General features: G+C 39.7%; 1 protein-coding gene across 1 annotated transcript; it reads right to left on the reverse strand.

Annotated features, from left to right (window-relative positions):
- Window positions 1–12,517: 12,517 nt before the first annotated feature.
- LOC146521337 (nuclear factor 7, ovary-like) lies at window positions 12,518–15,492 on the reverse strand. The gene is made up of 2 exons (XM_085155038.1): window positions 15,092–15,492; window positions 12,518–14,990 (listed from the first exon to the last, which is right to left on the reverse strand). Exon 2 carries the CDS (start codon window positions 14,971–14,973, stop codon window positions 13,585–13,587), a length of 1,389 nt encoding a protein of 462 aa, XP_085011164.1. The 5' UTR covers window positions 14,974–14,990; window positions 15,092–15,492; the 3' UTR covers window positions 12,518–13,584.
- Window positions 15,493–16,171: the final 679 nt, after the last annotated feature.

A 16,171-nucleotide genomic window follows, 5' to 3' on the forward strand; every position in this document is an offset into this window, starting at 1 on the left:
CCAAACAAACCTTTTAAACACAATCCTATTTGATGGCATCTGGTTGCCAAAGCAATGAAGAGCAGCTTGAATCTGCAAATCACATTCAAAATATGCAAAGGGTCATGGTTGACCTAGCTTGGTTGATGGCGACTATGCTCCAGCCTCCAGCTTCCACAGGCTCTCAAAGAAGTATTACAGAGATGCACACAGGCAGAAAAATCCCCAAAAGCAAGATGACTTAACTTAAAAGTTACTAATAACTGCTGCTCCTTTTTTTGGTTTTGTTTTTTCTAGGAATTCAAATATTCAAATTCAAAATTTATGCCTCCTGCGTTTGGCTCCAGCCCAGCTTTGCTTTGTATTTAAATCAGTTCTAGTTATGAGGTTGAGGGTGTTTTTGTGTGATGGCCAAACAAACCTTTTAAACACAATCCTCTTTGGTGGCATCTGGTTGCCAAAGCAATGAAGAGCAGCTTGAATCTGCAACTTGAAATGAACTGCTGAAATGTGACTGCCCACTCTATAGAGCTGAGCTGTCAGATTCTGTGTGATATTATGCCACAATCCTGTCAGGAATCAGGATGGTTTTGTTGTGTTTTAGATATGTACGCTTTGGAGGGACAAAATAATGTCAGGTGTGTTGGATTAAAAAATTATTTTGTGAGGTCATGCTTATGTGAAACTAGTGGAGAGGTACGTTTCTACATAATAACACAAACAGTTTGGACACAGCTTTTCATTTTATGGTTCTTCTTTATTTTGTAGATTGTTACTGAACCAAAACTCTAAATGAACACACGTGTAATTTTGTAGTAAACAAAAAAGAATGAAATAACTCAAATATGTTTGTTATGTTTATGTTATATTTTTCAAAATAGTCAACCTTTGCTTTGATTGCTGCTTTGCACACTCTTGGCACTCTGTTGATGAACTTCATGAGGTATTCACCTGAACTATTATTGTTATTATTATCTTTAAGTGATATTATTATTACTTCTAGGCTGGACTAATGTAATTCATTATTATCAGGATGTCCTAAAAACTAACTCCAAAGGCTGAGTGAGTTCTGAACAACCAAAAAGCTCAATCAGCAACATCCTCCAGCAGAACTCTATCAGGTCGGTCCTGATGTGCACAAACATGTTTTAGATGGACTCAGTGGTTTAACATTAAACGTGTTATTATGAAAGAAAAAAGCTTTTCTGAGAGATCTGATAAGATCCCAAACACACTGACCTCTTTGTGGAACATTATTAAATAAGCATCTTAAATATTACTGCTGCATAGGTTTAAGGAGTCGATCCTTTTATAGAGATTTTATATTTATATTTTAGACATACTTATCAAATGCTGCTGCTGACACTAACAACTAATGAAGGATAGAAACAAAGTGGACTCCAGTCTAGCTCTGCTTATCATTGCTGAGTCATTTGTTGTTCTTTGTTTTTGTTACTTTTGGAAGGAACAATTGGACTGTTTATAATTTGCAAGAGTAAATGTATTTGTTTGGTTACTTAATGGAGTAATGAGGACGGTTTATGAAGATCTGGACTTACATCCATCTAACAGTACAGGAGAGGCTCAACAGGTTCTGAGGTGGCTGTTTACAAAATGTTGTATCCTGTAAAGATTCTTTACAGTTTTACATTGAGAAACATTATTCTGGAAATATTTAGCCTGTATAAAGTATTAAGGCCACTTTTGAATCACAAACTTTAGAAAAAATCTGGGCGATTCATAACAAGCTGGAGGGTTGGTCCTAAGATTATTAACATTTTAAACACTGGGTTGTGAAGATGGAAAAACAAAACAACTAAAACAAAGGAAAAAAACTACGTAGCACAAACTCTTGAAAGGGGACCTTTATGTCACTGAGCACATTATTATGTATGCATTAATAAATAACAACTTAATAAAGACATTACACTCTTAATTTGTTAAGAAGCATGAAGATAGAGTGATCTTTATCCAGAAGTGGAAATTATGCTTGTGGCTAAACCATTGTACAAAAACGTCAACAATCCAGCATTAAACGTATTTACAATGTGTCAGTAAAGAGTGAGCTGCACTTCTAGCCTGTGTGTAATGACCCCACAACACTGGACATTATATTTCTTCATTTCCACTTAATACTGTACAGCTGCTGTTATTGTACATATATGTTTATATTTCTTCATACATTCTTATATATTTCTATACTGTGTATTTGTGTATTGTGTATTATGTTGTACAGCTGTGTGTAGCTGTGGCTACAGTGTAGCTGCCATCACCAGTGTGTGAATGTGTGTGTGAATAGGTGGATGACTGGATGTGTAAAGTGCTTTGGGGTCCTTAGGGACTAGTAAAGTGCTATATAAATACAGGCCATTTACCATTTAAATTGACCCTTTTTAATTTTCATATTTATTTCCTATCTTATTCATAGCCTTTTTTTTTCTTTAGGTCATGAGCAGTCATGTAAGCATTTCACTGCATATCGTACTGTGTATGACTGTATGTGACAAATAAAATCTGGATTTGAATTTAATTTGAATTCGTTTTACATATTCCTCATGTTTCTTTTCCCAGTTTATGTTTTGTTAGTTCCTTCCTGTTCCTTTCCTTCTATTGATGTTTTGTTAAGCCTCCAAAATAAAGCCTCTCCATTTGTTATTAATCTGCCCTTGCCGCTGTGCCTGCATTTGGGTCCAGAATCTCCTCCCGCCGTCGGCCTCATCAGACGTGACTATATGTTTTGGCTGTATCAGTAGATCTAATAAATAAACACATTTATTAGGAGCACGAGCCAAATAACTTCATAATGGGTAAATGTGACTACACTTTTTATCTGTACATGACAATAAAACTTGAAACTTAAACCTGATATGAAATTTTAAATTAGAAAAAAAACTGAAGTTAACTGAAGTGCAGCCAGCCTGACCAGGAACTACAGTCAGCTTTATACTGACATGCTAATATTCTCTGAGTGTATTTGCTGTCTCTAACAACCAGTTAGCAGTTTGCAGATCAGTAGTAATTACTCTTGCGTAGGTTTTTTCCTTGTTTTAAATTTTTGCACTACTTATTTATTTGTGTATTTTTCTAATATATCTCTGTTTCACTTTTTCTTGCTGACCCTTGCGCTGCTGTAACATGTGAATATTCCCAGTGTGGGATTACTAAAGTCTGTGTCTATGCCAAACCAGAATTTTAAACTGCTTTTCAAATTCTATCAAAATTTCTGATTTACAGTTAAGAGTGTGGCATGTGCATATGACATGTTTTCACCATTTGTAAGCCAGAGGAGTGACTGCTCTTGAAGCCTGGTTGTTGCACAATACTAGTACTCTTACTGCCACTACTTCTTGTACTACTAGTACAGCTACTGCTACTGCACAAGGACCTCAGAGGGACATATGCAACAAGGCTTGGAGGTCAGACACCTATAGGGCCTGCAGGGGATCCAGGTGCTACATGGTGTTGCAGCTGATAAAGCCATAAACTATGCCCATTTTGTTGAAGTGATCACCAGTTTGCTAGGTTTTTTAGAGACACAGAGTGAGAGCGATCATGTTCTACATTACTGTTTTTTAATGGATTTTCAGAGCTGTTGATATATGAAGCAGTCTTCATGGAAACATGTCAAGTCTGTTTTTGGGATTGAGTGTTAAATTGTCACAGTTTTAATAAAGCCTGCATTTTCCTGCAATTATACTGGAGAGCAAAGAAAAGTTAGACGATGTTTATCCAGCTCTTCCAAAATGTACCTCACAAACATCTGCTGGATCCTGGATTCAACATTCTCGGGCCTGTGGAAATGTTAACACTGAATTTTCTACGAATACTGGCCCAAAGGAAAAAGGTGAGAATTCCTCCGGTAAAATCGTTTTTTTTAAATTGTAAGAGCCTTCAGGCACTATGGCAACAGGAATGCAAATATTAAAATGTGATGAAGAAAAGCTTGAAAATAACATTTTCACCCACAAGCACAAAACCAAGAGCCCTAAAATGTGATTATTTTGACTTGCTTCTATAACTAAAACATGGTGTAGCTGTTGTGTTGTTTAAGAATGGAGAAAACATTTTTTCAGCGTGGGAGCGTCAGGCCTCACATTTCAGAACAGCTTCTAATGGAGCCTCACTGCGTCTAGAGACTGGAGATCAGGTGTTTTTATGTCTCTGGGTTCATTTTAAAATATATGACAATCATTTTCACCTTGAGTGGTCGTCTTCTTTTTACCATGTAAAAATGGAAACGCTTCCTTAAGTCGTCTTCTATTATCCACCAGCTTCTGATGTTTTAAAATGTGCATTAATTCAATAGGTGGCAATCTAGTTATCTTAAATATCTAAAACCTCATAAATCATTTCTACTTCTAAAAGCAGTTGTTAATTATATTTTTATGTAACGATTTGCAAATCTATTAGTAAAATAATGATTGATAAATTTGATTTTAAAAAATCAAAGTGACTGTCTGATTATTTATTTGCTGTGTATGTGTGTGTTGCTGTATTAAAGACTAACACATAACATTAGTTACATAAGTTATTATTTTATATTTTCTTTCTTTCTATTTTTTTTTTTTTTTTGCCCTCTGCCCTCTGGAAACATGGGTCTACAGAGCCTATACATGCAGAAGCATAAAAAAAAAAAGACTGATGTCTAAAATGAGTCTAAGTTGGACATTGAAAAGACGTCCACAACCACTACATTTGAACAATAATAACTCATAAACCAAGATCGTAGCAACAACAACACTAGATGTTCAGCAGATGTCGAAAAAAAGACATTGCCTGGTGTTACAAAACAACCCTTCCAATGGACCAAAATTGGATGTCCAAAAATGACTTATAAAAGATGTCATTCAGACATCACTCAGTGTGATGTCCCATGAAGTAAGAAAAAACTGAAATAGATGATTTTTTTATTTATTTATTTTTTGCCTGTCCCATTTGGTTCTTTAGCCGTCAGAATTGTTGTCTGAAGACCAACAAGGATACCCAATGGATTTATTTTGCCAAATGGATCATCATGGCATTGCCGTATTGGTCCATTTGATCGACCTTTGTTTTTATTATTTATTTTATTTTATTTTCAGTTGTTACAGACATGAGTGAGGGATAGGAAAGGGAGAAAGAAAGAGGAAGGAAAAGAAAAACAGAAGGGGAGAGGGACAGTGAGAAAGGGGGGGGGGGGGAAATATCTCCTGGATCACCTGTTGAGAAAAAAAGAAGAGAAAACAAGCAAAAAAAACAAAACAATGCAACATACTATACACAACACCATCGCATTAATCTAGCTAAGTGTAAACAGCAGTAAATACTAAATATTGAATGTTGTTGTGCAGCACGCAGGACAGACAGCGCACAATGTGCTTTGAAGTAGCAGCCAAGAAAGGTGTGATTTAAGTCTACAAACAGTGAACACCTGTGTGCACACCTGTGTGGATCGGCGCGCTTGTATTCAAATGGTTTCCCCATGTAATGGTCTGCAAGAGGATGTAGAGAGCCATAGCCCCGCCCCCCAGGGCATGAAGCAGGCATGGAGGAGATCCAGGCCCCAGACATCCAGAGGCCCCAGAGTGCGAGAGCCCAAGGAGGACCACCGGAGGGGCATCCGTGCCACCCTCATGGGAAGGGCTGAGGATCCCCAGATGAGGGGTCACCCAGTAGCCACCGGGCAGAAACTAGAGGGGGCTGCACCGGCGTGCCCGCCGGCTCCGCCGGCAGCCAGCTGTGCCAGAGTGAACCGAGCCGCAGGCCCAGAGGCCGGAGGCCCGAGGGCTCCCCGCGCCCCGGAAGAGGCCTGACCGAGCAGCAGGCGCCAGGCCCCGCCAAGTAGCCACCGGGAGTGAGCTGGCACATGACCTGAGCGCCCAGCCCTGGACACCAAGAACCAACAATGCACCGACCCCTGAGGGCATCAGTCACCGGCAGGGAGTGTGGTGAGGGGAGATAGGCCTCCACACTTTGGAGGGCCTTGGAGTTCCCAGAGAGGTGGAGTCTAAGACCCCACCTGACATATAGACACAGACAAACAGGCATACACAGACACAGACATGCATTCCCACCCTCATGCACACATATACAAACACTCAGCACTCACCCAACGTAGGGATAGACATAAATGGACATGTACACACAATCACACTCCCCAAACATACTCTATACCCCGGGTCCAGGTATCCTCGCCCCCAGAGATGGAAACGGCACCCAGACCCAAGAGATGTTACCCTTCCCTCCGGGGTGGAGGCAAGCAGACCGCCCCAGGCTCCGCAGCAGCAGGGAGGCCAATCGGACAGCCAGCATCTCCTCCCAGCCCCCCCGCCCCGATGGCTAGTAGAGAACGGGGGTGTGTTAAGACCCCATACCTCCCTCCTCCCGCTCATGTGTAGTGTTGCTGTGTGTTGCTCTAAAGTGTATTTAAAACAAGGGAGAGCATGGTGCTGCTGCCAGAGAGCAGCAGGTGTTAGCACGGCCCCTCCCGAGAACCCTCAATGTCTACATGGATTTAAAATTGAGAGGTGGGCACCAGCGCCAGAGGTAGGTTTGAATACACAGACCGTCTACTGGACGCCGTTAACGTGCCCACCCTCAAGACCCTATATATATTATTATATTATTTTATATTTTCAATTGTCAACATCAGGATATTAAAACCTATGAAAGTTGGTTACATTTGTGATTACTTACTAAATAAATTACTTTTTAAATGAATTACTGATCACCAGTGTTGGGCAAGTTACTTTGAAAAAGTAATTAATTATAGTTACTAATTAATTCTTCAAAAAATTAACTGAGTAACTGAGTTACAAGATTCTAAAAGTAATTACTTACTAGGAAAAGTAACTATTGCGTTACTTAATAAAAAATGTTTAACCCTCTGGTGTCCAGGGTATAATTGACCATTTTTGACTACTTTTAATTTTCCCTCCACATTTCACCTTTAAACTATTTATTTACCTTGTTTGGTGTCATTCTTTTCAGCACAACCTCACATGTCTGAATTTACAGTCATGTTTTCATTTTGAAATACTGCATTAACACAATTGATCTAAAAGCAGACAAAATACATAAACTCAGAGTAGAAAAAGTGATATTTTTACTGTAAGATCCACAAACTACACACTCCAAACATGCTAAACGTCACAAATCTCTCACATCTCAAAACTCGCGCCCTCTCTCTCTTTTTTCCGCTCTTTCTTTCACTCTCTCTCCTTCTCTCTTGCTGTCACTCCTAAAACTTCGCCCTCTTCCTAAAGAACCAAATGTCATGTTGCCATATCATTTTTTGATTAGTCGACACGTGGCCTATGAACACAATCTAAAAACCTGGTATATATCACCTTGTTGCTTTGTCATCTTGAAGTGGTCACGACTACTTTATTCTTCCTCAGTCAAACAGCAGCACTCATGCGATTGTTTTGCCCCCTTAACTCCAGGTGTTGTGACAAAAAGTGTTCATCTGCCAGAAAGTGATTACCAGCTACTTCTGTGCAACTGTCTGATATAATGAGCAGTAATCTGAACACAGCTTCAAGTGTCTGTTTGTTGAAAAGTAGTAACGTGACCGCACTGCATTTTCTTGTTCTTTGTTCTTTTTCTTGTTCGTAATGTTAATGGTAACGCCATTGCAACAATAGAAATACCGTATTTCCCGGACTACAAAGCGCACCTGAATATTAGCCGCACAAGCTAAAATCAGGGGAAAATCCTGTTGTCAAATCCTTGTTGTCACTTTCAAAACCAAACAAATCCTCGTTGTCAGTGTCAGAGTTGAACACCCTCAGAAGGGCTGTGGTGGGGTCCTGCTCTCCATCATGCAGCAGTCCAGCCCTTCGAAATCCGTTGGTGATCGTGGATGTTTTCACACTTTTCCACGCTGTCAGATTCCACCAGTGGAGTTGAGCACAACTTGTTTTTCGCAAGTTTATCGCCGCTCATCATCCACGCCTCCCGCTGAACGCGTAGCGCTACTTTGAAATTTGTTTTTCGCGCTACTTGTTCCGCTGTTGTATGGAACTACTTTGCCTGGCGGATGGACATGTGACCAACATACCACTCTTGAACTCCGATACTGTGTGTCTGATCACATGCCCTTCCGCCAGGCAAAGTAGTTCCATACAACAGCGGAACAAACAAAACAAATCCTCTTACGATGTCACAAAAATCATGAACAATCCATAGAAAAGCCGCACCTGACTAAAAGCCGCAGGGTTCAAAGCTTGTGCAAAACGTATCGGCTTATAGCCCGACAATTACGGTAATAATTGTCGGGCTATGAAAGCCATCTCTAGACCCAGCAGTCTTAGCTAATTATAGGCCAATCTCCAACCTTCCTTTCATATCAAAAATCCTTGAAAGAGTAGTTGTCAAACAGCTAACAGATCATCTGCAGAGGAATGGTTTATTTGAAGAGTTTCAGTCAGGTTTCAGAGCTCATCACAACACAGAAACAGCTTTAGTGAAGGTTACAAATGATCTTCTTATGGCCTCTGACAGTGGACTCATCTCTGTGCTTGTCCTGCTAGACCTCAGTGCAGCATTCGATACTGTTGACCATAATATCCTATTAGAGCGATTAGAACATGCTGTAGGTATTACAGGTATTGCACTGCAGTGGTTTGTATCATATCTATCAATCTACCCCTCTAATCGCCTGAGCCAAGGTTTCACACCTTGACATATGTAGCTCAGTGACAGCACTGTCTCTCTCTGCCTCTCTGTCTACATGGCTGTGAACAAAAATATAAACACTGAGGCTTCAAAATGCAGCATCTACAACACTGTCACTCTGCCTCCACCATGGAGACTGATCTCCATGGTGATGAGTACAATTGGCAGCTGAAACTGTTGTGAACTTCTCCATGAGTCATATTTCCTGTTTCAGAGCTGCTGATTGGCTCTTTGGGCCCTTTACCTTCAGGAGGTCATGGACGAAGCACTGAAGTCGTTTATTACGTAAAAAATATTTTTCGTATATAATAATTTGATAAATAATAAAATATTAATAAAAACTGGAGGTTTTTTTAGAACTTAGATTTTAAGCTATTTATGCCTTTTTTGCTGCTCTTTTTTAAACTTATTCCCTTTAAACTGTACTTATTCTTTTTAAAATATATTGGTTATTGCACTGTAGAGGCTGGTGAGAAATAGTATTTTGTTTCAATGACAATAACCAATAAAGTCTTGAGAGCTGCTGGCACAGTTTGGAGGTGTTGTGCCCCCTGCTGGACACTCAGAGCTACAACATGAGGATCAGAGGAGGCTGGTGCTGCTTCACGTTTACACACAAGAAGGAGGTTAAAAAATGTAAAGACAGAGATTGTTTTTAAACCTGTAAAGGGGGAAATCCTGACGAACCAATACACAGCCAGAAAAGAAGACTAACTGTGCTGTTCCAATCAGGAATCAGCTCTGTTACTGTGTGAGCTCACTTAGTGCCACCTGGAGGACAGTCAGCTCCCTGCAGCAGCTCTGGAGGACTGTTAACTGATGAAGAGCTCGGACTGCACAGCCTGCTTCATCACCGACTTCTTTAAGTAAACATGACCACGATCAGTCTCAGCAACTCAGACAAACATTTGTTACACAGCAGCCGCCTTCACACCGACTGAGCTCCATCACAGCTTCAGAGCTCAGCTTACTAAAGTCCAAAGTTTATTTCCTCTCAGGTTTCTTACTTTCAGTAAAGTTTCACTGTTAGAGCCCTGACCAGCATCCTGCAGCATCTGGAGCAGCTGTGTGGTGCTGTCATGGCAATAAGGATCCAAATCTGTGGGGATGTTTCCAGCAGGGGTTATAACCTGCAGTCAGCAAGGTGTGCCTAATAAAGTGTCACAGTGCAGCACCATCAGAAAACGGTGGTTTACATCTCTGTTACAGGAAACCTGAAGAGTTAAAACACAAGAGAAGAAAATCTAAACATCACACAAAGAACATAAAAGAACTAAACTTCATAAAAACTTCACAAATGATGCTTTAAATGAAAAATAAATCCCTGTAAATAATTGAACAGGTCACATATTAGAACCACCTTAACTAAACTCTGTAGCCGGTCACTGTGGTTTGTCCCAGCAGCTCTTAGGAAACAAACTGCTAACTTCAGTGTTAGCACACACTGTTAGTAAACTATGCAACACTGAATTCAGGTTTCAGTTGTGTTAAGTTGTGAAGTTGTGATTAAAGTGTTCTTACTGACACAGGTAGGATGGTCAGGCGTCCTCTGTTCCTTCACCGTTCATGAACTGTCACTTATAAAATGCTGCCAAACATCAACTACACTCAATAACTAAACGTGTGCAGGTTAAAGTGATGGACGCCCAGATCTGCACTCCAAATACAAACAGACTAAAGGTGTTTCCTTCAGAAACAAAGACGATATTTACAAAGATCTCACAGGTAAATTGTGAGCGATCACAGCAGCATCTCATCCTGACTAACAGCTTTTAGATGCAGGGAGAGCGTCGTGGTTCAGAGGTGGTTCAGCAGATGATGAAGGCCTTTCTGTTGCATTGTGTAGTGCTGTGGATGCCATGATGGTTGACTGGGTCTGCTTCTACTGAACTCACAAACACTTCTGAGGTATTTACACCTGAAGCCTCATTTAATGTGAGTCAGAAACAAACGGCTCACCTGTGATTAATGGATGTTTCCCTGCATTCATATTTTCACACAGTTTATTTCTTACAGCAGGAAAACTGAACAGAATGTATGTAAGAGGTTAGAGTGAGGATGACATCACTTCATACAGAAAATACATGTTTGTCTGTTTTGATGATGAAGGACTTCTTTAGCTCTGTAAACAGCTACACTTGAGAGGACAGAGGTGATTTCATGGATAAATAACAATGTGTTTATCAGCTTTCATCATCGCAGTGCAGACGTGACGTCAGATCTATCAAAGTGAAGGCCGTCTCTCTGATGACGTCACAGAGCAGAGTCGTTCTGTCCAATAAAGGATCTCAGATGACACCGTTTTATTCTTAAAAAACAAAGATCAGATTGAAAATGCTATTTCATTAATAAATGATTTCTCAATTGCCCCTGGATTAAAACTAAATAAATCTAAATGTGAAATTTTATGTTTCTACCAATCAAATGTCAAATCCTTATACCATATTCCTGTCAAAAACTGTGTTAGATACCTTGGTATTCATGTCTGTAAGAATGACACAGAGCGTCAACAACTCAACTTTTCTCCCAGGATGGAAAAAACTAAAACTATACTGAACTTATGGCTCCAAAGAGACCTATCAATTTTTGGTAGAATCCTTTTGACTAAAGCTGAAGGTGCTTCCAGATTTGTGTATCCAGCCCTTTCCCTTAATGTGTATGATTCCACATGTAAAAATGTTAATAACTTATTTGTTAACTTTGTATGGAAGAATAAGCACCATCATCTAAAAAAAATCATTGCTTTTTGGACCTAAAGATAAATGTGGTTTTGGCCTTCTGGACCTCATGGACCTGAACTATACATTTAAGGTGAAATGGCTAAAAGAATGCCTAAAATCTCCTGGATCATTGTGGCATTTCATTCCACATAACATTTTTAGAAATGTTGGAGGTTTACAGTTCCTATTGTCTTGTAATTACAGTATATCAAAGTTACCAGTTAAATTGTCTGCATTTTATCAACAGGCATTGTTGGCTTGGAAATTATGTTATTCACATAACTTTTCTCCACATAGATCTATTATCTGGAATAACGAATGTATTACTAAGAGGAACAAATCACTGTATTTGCAGAATTGGATTGATAAAAATATCATCTATTTAAAAGACTTATTTGACTCTGAAGGCCAGCTACTTAGTTACAATGACTTTATTACAGAAAAAACATTCCCTATCAAATTTAAAGATTTTATCTCTGTAATAAAGTCCGTTCCCAGCGGACTGACTGAGTTGATGAAAAGCTACAAAAAATAGAACACACTAACTGCATCCGTTAACACTCTTTATATAAATGGTATTGATTTCTTAAGCAAGAAATGCACCAATAAACATATTAGAGAATGTTTGTATAATGCAAAGAAAATAACTCCAAGAGGGAAGTTTTTTTGGAATTCTATTTTTGATAATATCAACTGGGATAAAGTGTGGCTTGTTCCTTTTAGATTTTGTATTACAAACAAAGTTAGAGAATTACATTTGAAAATATTACATAACATATATCCATCCAACACGCACATTTCAAGATTCTGTGACATTGATAGAAAATGTACCTTTTGTAAAACTGAACTTGAAAGTGTTACTCATTTGTTTTATGGCTGTTCACATAGTGCTACATTTTTGAGAGAGCTTGAAAATTATATACTGTGCAAGACAACATACGAAATCAAAATTGAAGGGAAGAACATTATCACTTATTTTGAAACTAAAGAAAAAAAAAGTGCCATTGTCAATCTTTATATCTTATTAGGGAAATTCCATATACATAAATGTAAATTTCAAAACTCAACCCCATCATTTAATTTGTTTTTGATTGAAATTGAATATTACTTAAACTCTCTTAAATTAACTTCCAATAAAAAAGGTTTGTCATTGATTGAAATTCATTCAGAAATGTTTAATGAATGAGCTGTCACAACTTTCAAGTACAAAGTTGTTATGAAGTCTGTCACATCCCCCCCCCCTTTTTCTTTTTTTTCTTTCCTTTATTAATTTATCCTTCTTATTTCATTGTACTGTATATTGTTATTCTTATTTGCCTTGTATGTGTACTGTACAAACTGAACTGGAATGACTGACTGTTCGCTTTATAATATCAATAAAGTTTGAAAAAGAAAAAATAAAAAAAAGAAAAGAAGGAAAAAAATAAAATAAAATAAAGGATCTCAGATCAGCTGCTGCCATCTTGTGGCCACAGTTGGTTACTGTCTCTGAAAGTTGTCTCATGTTTCCTGTTTTCCTGTTAACAAAGGCTGGAGCTCATCATGCTGAGAGGGCAGCAGCATTTTTTGGCTCTTCACACATGTTCATTATATTCTGATGATCCTGGATGGAGACAAACTACAGATAAGTGTGTTCAGCCCAACTAGTTGATCTCATTACAGCAGTTTGATGTTTCCCTTTGAATCCCCCTGAAGATCCTGACAGTGAAGCACGTACATAATACTCCAGCCTTTCAACTCTGAGCTTATTTAGTTCTATTAATACACTGAAATCTCATTTGTGTCATGAAGAAAGTCTTTAATCAAACAGAATTCAAAGATCAGAAACATTTCATATATGGAGTTAAACATGAATCACTGTTTCAACAATATATTTATTGTTGTCATAAACAGACAAGAAGACAACAACAAACTGCTCCTCCCATTCAACACATGTCAGTCCATATCCCAGCAAACTAAATCATCTCCATTTACACATCAAATAGAAACATGAATCACTTGTAATGATTAGAAACTTGATAGAATTTCAAATCTAGTTTGGGGAGTCATTCAGTGAGAAACAGTGAAATGATTTTCCATGTGAAAAGGTGGACAGCAGAAACAGAAAGAAACAGTGAGAACTAAAAGAGAAACAAAGAGCTTTGGAACAACGAGGCAGCAGGAGGACAGCTGCAGTTTAACAGCTTCAATTCACTGACAGGAAACAACATTAGAAATATCATCATCCTCAACTCATCTGCTGCACTGACACTGACACCTTCAACGGACACACCTTCACTTTATCAACAGTGCCAATGATTGGAAACATCCTGTGAGTGAAAGTGTGTGTGAAGGTGTGTATGTGTGTGTTAGTATCAGGATCAGAGAACGACAGCTTTCCTCTGTTCCAGTCCAGATTCACTCTGATCCTCTGGAGCTTCTTCTGGACTGAGAGAGCAGTTTTAGCTGATGGTGAATATGCTGAGTATTCACCAAAAAATAACCCTATTACCCATAATCCAGACTGTATGCGTCCCTTCCTCTGCACAGACTCTGCTAACACACCCAGTGTCCACCGTGTACTGTCTCCAACATCAACATCCCAGCTGTGAGTCCCTGAGTTAAAGCCCTCAGAGCCCAGGACAGAGTAGAACCATCCATCAAACCTCTCTGGATTATCAGGAAGCTGCTGCCTCTCTCCTCCTCGTCTCACACTGGTCAGATCTTCAGACAGGATGAGGTCTGGATGAGCAGTGTTTGGGTCCAGAATGAGAGGAGTGTAGGAGACCATGTCCTTCATGTTGTTCCAGATGTTGAAGGTCAGGTTGCCCAGGTGTTTGGCCTGGTCTATCAGATTTCCTGAGGGCAGCTGTGGATCATCCAGCAGGGGGCAGCGCTGGACTCTTTCCACTGCAGCCTTGTAGTTGTGCAGGAATGAGACGTCTTCAGCTCTCAGCTCCTCCTCTGTGGCTCTGACTGTGTCTGAAAGAGCTGCTATCTCTCTGCTCAGAGCCTCCATCTTCTCCTTCATCATCCCACTCTTCTGCTCCTCTTCCTCCCTCAGTGCAGCCAGCCTGGCCTCCTCTTCCTCTGCTAGAAACTGCTGAAGCTTCTTAAACTGCTCCTTAATCTGCCTCTCTGTGTGTCGGGCCTGGACCTTAATGTGTTCTGCTGTTTGATCAAACTTCACTTGAACTTCTTCACAAACCTTTAACTTCTTCTTTAAGGGCTCCAGAGTTTCCTGAAGTTCCTTCTTGTGTTGTTGTGCAGCTTCATCGATGGGTCTGAATCTGTGATTGGTGTGTTTTTCTGAGTCTCTGCAGATGTGACACACTGGCTGCTGATGGTCCAGACAGAAGAGTTTGAGTTTCTCAGAGTGCAGACTGCAGAGAGCCTCTGAAGCTCTCTGATCTCTCTCCTGTAAGAACGACTCACACAGGTTCCTTAAAGCCAGACATAAAGGTGGTTCATAAAGTGATAGTTTCTTACAAACTGGACACTCGTGTGTTGGTCTCTCTCTCCACCATCTCTTCAGACAGTCTTTACAGAAGCTGTGGCTACATGACAGAATAACAGGATCTCTGAAGACCTCCTGACAGACCGGACAGCAGAGATCCTCCTCTGATCTGGAAGCCATTGAGTCTGTGAGTGAAGCTGAAAACAGCAGACAGGAAGTACAGTCAGTCCTGGCTCCCCTCCCTCCTCTACCACCTTCACTGAAACTTCCTTTGAGTCGTGTTTTTGCTCAAACTCACATTCAGTGTGTGGAGCGTCAGCAGCTTGAAGCAGCAGTGTTGGAGTTTTCCACTTTTCTCTCCTGTAGCTGGACTCACTCAGAGGAAGCTGCTAGTTTGGTCTGAGCTCAGTCTGATCGTCTGTGCGTCTCTCTTTACTGAGGACGAAGAACTTCCTGTTTCCTGGTTTGTCACATTTGAGTGACGTGAGGGGAGGAGACAAATGTTGCTGTTTGACTTTTAACTAAGGTGTGTTTCAATCCTGCCTGCAGCTCAAAAACTGTCAAACAGGTTTTGTGTCTTTTCACCTCCACAGGTCACAACATGAAACCTGTTGTGAAGTTTATAAAATAAAGTGTCACTCGGTGGTGCAGCTGTTTGTCAGCTTCTATTTCAGACTTTGTTCTGGTTCTTGTTCAGGTTCCCAGCAGTGGGAGTGTAATGCAGTCACACACACACAGGTGGTGTTCAGGTGGATTCACTTAGTTACAGCCTGTGGTGTTATTTCTTGTAACTAAGGGTGTGTTTGACTCCAAAGTTCAGACATTAACCTGCCAGAAGTTGTAAAAGTTACTAATAAAGAGCTTTTCTCTCATTTCACATGCAGGTCAGAGCATGAAAGCTGTGATGCAGCAGTTTGAGAGAAATTGCTGCTGATATAAAATATTTTTTGTGGTTTTACAAAATATATAAAAGAGCAGAAAGAAAAGAAATAAGTGTAAAGAGTGCAGCAAAATGCATGTTTTAGTGTGAGTTGGTTCATCTGATCTGGTTGTGTAAAAGTCACTGCATGACACTGAGTGTTACTTTTGTGTTACTCTACCCTAGAAATAAATCCATGTAATATCTATTTGTGTAAGCCTGCATTATAACCACTTATTCTAGAAATCAAAAAGAAATCAAACATTTTACTCTTAAAATCTTCGCTTCTTTCACCAAAGCATATGTTTTATTCAAGCTATCCCACAGTTTCCCTTTAAGTTTGGTATTCAACTTATTATGAACACCGGCATTTTATCTTCTAAACAGGATTCAGTTCGTCTTAATCCTTTAACCTAAACATGAAAATAACACTTCTGCCTCAGTGTTACCATATCTAAA

The sequence above is a fragment of the Neolamprologus multifasciatus genome, chromosome 3 (assembly GCF_963576455.1).
Source record: "Neolamprologus multifasciatus chromosome 3, fNeoMul1.2, whole genome shotgun sequence".
NCBI classification, from domain to species: domain Eukaryota; kingdom Metazoa; phylum Chordata; class Actinopteri; order Cichliformes; family Cichlidae; genus Neolamprologus; species Neolamprologus multifasciatus.